General features: G+C 28.9%; 1 protein-coding gene across 1 annotated transcript in view; it reads right to left on the bottom strand.

The window, feature by feature from the left end:
* Nucleotides 1–6,125, bottom strand: part of Eps-15 (Epidermal growth factor receptor pathway substrate clone 15) — a gene marked incomplete at its 3' end in the record, with an annotated part of 108,494 nt that overhangs the window by 82,281 nt on the left and 20,088 nt on the right. Inside the window, 6 exon segments of the mRNA XM_067046311.1 lie at nt 75–236; nt 319–516; nt 700–789; nt 1,233–1,388; nt 2,080–2,233; nt 5,881–6,038. Of these exon segments, the coding sequence (XP_066902412.1) occupies nt 75–236; nt 319–516; nt 700–789; nt 1,233–1,388; nt 2,080–2,233; nt 5,881–6,038 (918 nt within the window).

The raw sequence follows: 6,125 nt of genomic DNA, 5'->3' as shown, positions 1-6,125 counted from the left end.
ATAGAATCGTTCTAGCTGGTCTATTTTTTCTCCTTTTGAATAAGAGACAATGGGAAGGAAAAGATTTTTCTTGCCTGATTTAGAAGTCTGGTGTATCGAGGATCTCTATACTCTGGTTCTAGTTCTAATTGATGTTGAGGAACAGAATCACCAGCTGTCAAAGCACTATCCACTGATGAAATGGCATCTTTTAGTTGCAACTGATGTTCTTGAATTTGAAGAATTTTGGTTTTAACCTAAAATAAGCAAAATTTAATTATTCTTTAATACATCAGTAAATATTTATATAAATAATCAAAAATTAATTACGAAACAAACCATGCTAATAGTCAATTGAGAATCCTGTAAAGAATTACTCAAAGCATTAAGTTTCTGATTTAATTCTAGTTGCTGAGTGCTAAGACGTGATTCCTCTAACTTCAAATTTTCAAGCTCTTGTTTTTTGGACATCAGCTCTTGTTCCTGAGATTTAACAAGAGCTTCCTGTTCTTCTGCATCTTTTCGTAATTTCTCAACCTGAAAATTAGATGGAAATTTTATTTAGTTCACAGAATTTTGATTAAAGATTGATTTTATTAATTTAATACTCAGCTACATTAATAGATTTTGATGTAAGTACTATTACGTACATCAACCTGAAAGTTAAATACAAATTTTATTTAGTTTATGAAATTTATAAATAAGTATAATAGTACATACTTGATTTTTCAAGTCATTCAATCTCTTCTGTGCTTCTCCTTTTTGATTTTCAAGCTGCTTCAATGTTGCTGCCAATGTATCTAATTCTCCCTTAAATATAACAAATAATTATTATTATTTTAAAATTAAATAATCAAAGATTAGTAGTAGAAAGTGATGATCAAAAACTAAAAACAAAAAAAACACCTAGGTTCTCCATGTTCTGAACTATTATTTTGAGATTTAAGAGACTAAATTCCACCACATAATAAAAATATATATAAATATTCCTTAAATCACACAATGGATCTGTGTTGGCCAAGTGAGTTAATAAATTACCTTAACATTTTTAAGCTTGTGGGACTGTGCGAATGTGTTAATTTTTTAATGGGAAATATATGACAAATTCTGCATTTTTGTTTATATATTAACACTATTATTAATATAAGATATGAAAGTATAAGGAAGTTATTGATGTATACAAAAAAAGGGAAATTTGTGAAGGGTCACAAACAAACATATTTTTAATTACCTTAGCACTAAATTTGAATTACCTGAAGACTTTTGGCTTCACTAGACTTAATTTTAATTTCGGCCTCCTTTTGCAGTATTTCAGCTTCCAAAACATGTTTTTCTTTGGACAAATCCTCAATGTCCTGACTAATCATGTCCAGCTCCGGATTGTTATTAGCTGAATTAGACACATCATGCTAAAAATTAAATACAAAAATATTCAATTAAAAGTGCTGTAAAGGGCAATGAGTAAAATTAGCTAAAATTATATGCTATTAAAACTCCTAAATAACCTGATGTATGGAACAAGAGCATGATGAAAGATGAGATGTCAAAGGCTGAGATAGGAGGATGTGATATCAATTATACCAAGAATATGCTAAACACTCACAACAGATTACATTTAGATCATGATCTATATTAGAGCAGACTAAGTATTACCACTTGGGTTTTATTGTAAAAAAAAAAATAATAATAATAAAAATAAACAACTAAGTCAAAATAAATATAAATACACCTTTTCATTAAAATAGCAGGAATAAACACAATTATAAATAATCAAAATATGCCTACAAAATAATGAAGTTATTTCAATATACAGAATGTCATGGAATAAATGAACTGCAGTTGATATTAAATTACAGTATCTGCTTCATAGGAAATTCTGGTTGGCTTGTGTTTGAGATGTAGAAAATACATACATATTTTTTATTGAAATAAAGATGTTATATTCAACTAATTTGAAAACAAAAAAAATCTCAACAACTTTTAAACACACATTCACAAACTAATAATATAAAGTAGAACCTGAGACAGCAATATGAATTAAGAAATGGTAGAACAATATTGTTGTAACATTTAAAGTAGTAAAAAATAAAACCAACTCACAGCTATCTGGGACCTCATGCTTGGAGGTATCATTTCAGGTGTTAAGGAAAGTGGAGGATCCACATTAGATTTCACCTTTTGTTGAATGAACCACATAGCCAAAGCGAATTGCTCAGCATTCAATTTTCCTGACTGCTTAATGTCACACAAAGACCTAGTGGAATTAAATAATAATAGAAAAAGGTATGAAATATAAAAGAAAAACACTAACTTACAACAACTTTGAAGTGGTCCTCACACATAAGGTGATTAAATAACAAGATCATCAAGTAATTATTCCTTTATAATTTTTGTTGTAGGGAATTAATAACTTATAAATAATCACTTATATCAATATTTAATTAAATTTACCTTTCTACTCTGAAATTTATGAAGTAATTAACAACAAGAATAATTATTAGCTAGTTTACAATAGGGGTATTCATGATGTTGTGTTAAATGTTAAATGTTTTACCATGTTAAATTTTATAACTATAAGATTGTGAGCAGCCCTATTTGAAGTCATGTTAAACGTTAAATGCATGAGAGCCCCTAGTGGATTTTCTCAGCAACTTATTGTATAAGCCTTTATGTTTATAACCTTCCTTCCAGACCCTCACGTTATTGTTTACTTCAGTTTTGATTTAAGTAATTAATTACAACATGCCTAGAGTGAGTGAAAAGTGGAATTTGTGTGAAAGTTTAGCTTATGAAATGAAATGAAAAAATAACTTTATTCTGGGACATATGTCCCCTAAGAATAATTACATGGTTCATATAGTGAGATTTTTATCTGGAGAGCGTTTACAAATTTTCTGATAGTAGAATGAAATTACATTGTTTTTTTTACTGTTTTTTTTTTTCTCAAATGTATCATTAAAATTATCCATTCTGGTTTAATAACAGGGATACGAATACCACAAACACACGAAAGAACTGAGCTGTCACAACAACAAAAATGGCGGCGATCTCAACTGGTCTATTGTGTGACGTCATTCTCCATTTAACAGACCAAGTAACAGACTCTCAGCCATGTTAAATGTTATTTCGTTTTACCACGGTAAAAGAAGGCAATTTTTTTCGATTTAACATGAGTTTTTCCATTTAACACGCTTTAACATGTTAAACCAAAGATCATGAATACCCGTAATATAGGAACAAAGTTCTATAAACTTCAATAATATTGATTACTGTTCATCATGAAAAATTGATAAACGCATCATAATAAGTATGTCATTCGTAAGTATATTTAAACATATATCACTATATAGTAAACTAATAGTAACAAAAATGATTCTCATACATAACAGCAAATTCGTGTTCACATCCCTTAACTTGTAAAGTTCTCTTTCTTTTAATGTTTTTTTCATATAACACCATGATATTTTCAAATTCTAAAAATTCCCTGTTGTAATTAACTAGAAATGATCAACCACGCTAACATTTTAAGGACAATAGGCAGGCTATAAGGTAGCATCTCTCTCCAACTCAAACCCCTTCCCTTTTCTCAAACACAACTTATCTTTGCAAATTCACATTAGAAAGATTCAAATTTTTTAAGTTTATATTTTTATAACCTAATCCTCACTGACAAATAAAAATTAAAAATTCATGTAATTACTCCATAATCATCTAAGTGAGGAAATATTTTTGACATCTGTAAATGCCTCATACCATGAACGGCAATGATTAATTTGCCTTTAAGATATTAAGTCTTTTTTTCTCTTTTCTTTCTTGGCAGTTCTCAAATCAATGCATTAGAGGTTAAAATGCAACTTTTAACAATGATGTTTCCATATAAAATTATTTATGGTAGAATAAGAGATTGAAAAATTTAAAGAAACATTAATTATTTATTAACAAATGAAAATTTTTAAATTAAACAAACCACAATGGTATACTTTCCTCAACTCAAGAGATGTTGAGAATCACAAGAAAAAAAAAATCTGGGACAGTGAAGTATTGTACTTACCACCCTACTGTGAATTGTAACTAATCTAATTAGTTTCAGAACAGATATTTCTGTATTCATTAGGGGTATAATACTTTACCTTACTGATTTCCTGAATGACCCTTTCAGTTGTAGATTGACTAACTCCAATTTCAACATTTTTCAAAAAAGTACTTTTAACAATATTTTTTGTTGCAAAATTATGTTATGTTAAAGCAAATACACCATACTGATGTGATATCCTGCATTGTATATTCTTTGCTAATTAATCCAGCAATGTTATTATGGTGGATTCAGCATAGGGTTTAAAAAATTCCATTTTCAGGGAAACCTCAATGTTCAGAGGGACAAAAAAAGAAATTTTTCCCTTTATTTCTCAATACCAGCTTGCCTCAGCACACTGTCTAGTTTAATCCATTTATTTAAAAATTCAATCAAAATGGGTATAAAGGAAATACATGTACAGATCAACACTATGAATGTTATAGATTGTTGTTGATTATTCAATAAGAGATAAACTTTCCAGCCACCTAGAAGGTTACAGGTAACAAATATTACAAGAGTAATTGAGTTACACAAGCACAAACCACCAATTTGTAGTATTTTTTTTTTTTTTTTTTTTTTTTTTTTTTTTTTTTTTTTTAAATCATCCACTGAAGACCTTCACAGCCCCAGAGGGAGAATATTAAGATTCATTTCTTGGAGCCACAGGAAAATAAATATCGAGTGACCCAAGTGGAAATCGAACCCACAATCTTCTTAACAAAGAACTCAAGAACCCTCACCCCATCACGGTGGTCAGTTATCAAGTCTTCTTGCAAATTTTTAACGTTATTCAAATGCAAAAGTATGGCATAAATATAAAAGTTTACTATAATTTACACTAAATGCTAAATGTTACAGAATCAATATTGAAAATACTAATAATGATTTTATAGAGATAATCATCCAACAACTGAAAGGCTCAAATATAGGTAAAGTAAAATTTAAAAAATAACTATTTAATAATTATTGTGACAAAAACATTAATCAGACAGGCAAAATAGAAAAACACTGCACACACACACCCAGCAGAATAAAAGTTGTTAGAACAGACCTTATATTCAAGCATTTTTCTCTATTACCTTCTTTAATTACCTGTCAATTATAATTTTTTAAATCTTTGGCTTTCCAACAGTATATAATACATTAATATTACTGCTCTTATTTTTAGAAATGCCTTTTCAACCTGGAAAAAATAGTTTTCTCTTATCTCCTAAAGTTCAACTAATAAAATTTTTATCAAATCCTTTCATTGTTTATATTAATCCATACTTCACTAGTAAAATTGGGAGATGGTTAATTATATCAAACAAACAAAATTAAAGGTATTTAAGAGGAAGCCTTATGAAAATTCGGCATATATGCCCTGTCAGACTATTTCAATAAGGATAAAACCTAGCTGATATTGAAGACCATTTAATTGTACATTGATATAACAAGTTTGATCAAAATTGTAAATGTCATTTTTGAGAAAATAAAAAAAATTGATTTTATTAAGTGTCACTTTCTGTCAGTCGATTGTATCGAAAAAGTTGCAGTATCCCAGCATCCCACAACATCTCAGGCATACACCCACCTAATATGAAATATAGGCTGTTTTCATGCACGCACGCATGCACACACCATTTTGAGAGACTTAATTATTTCGTCTCAGGGGACCTCAAAATGTGTATTTCCTACAAAAACTTTGCACAATCATAATACTTTTCCTTACTGTATATTCCATATATAAGTGAGTGAAAGTAAAATAGAAGTATTCAATTAAGAGATATAATTAAATTGTTAACTTTCAATATTTATTAAAAATGTATTTGATAAAAAAGTAATACCAAATACTGGCCAAAACTGGTTGTGGTACTCCAGAACGAAGAAAAACATCTTTAATCTCATTGCCTGATACATAACCATCTTTATCAACATCGGCAAGGATAAACAAATTATCAAATTTGAGTTTATCATCAGGACTAACAACCCATGCGGCATTGCCCTGAAAAAATAGTCATCAATTAACTGAATACTACATTCAACCAAAAGTAAAAAGTTTATAACCTGTAAATATCAAATCAATAATTTA

Source organism: Halyomorpha halys, unplaced genomic scaffold (genome assembly GCF_000696795.3).
Source record: "Halyomorpha halys isolate HHAL.00 unplaced genomic scaffold, Hhal_1.1 Scaffold1590.1, whole genome shotgun sequence".
In the NCBI taxonomy this organism is placed as follows: Eukaryota; Metazoa; Arthropoda; class Insecta; order Hemiptera; family Pentatomidae; genus Halyomorpha; species Halyomorpha halys.
Note: the sequence above shows the minus strand (reverse complement) of the source record. Positions and strands in the feature narration are given on the sequence as shown.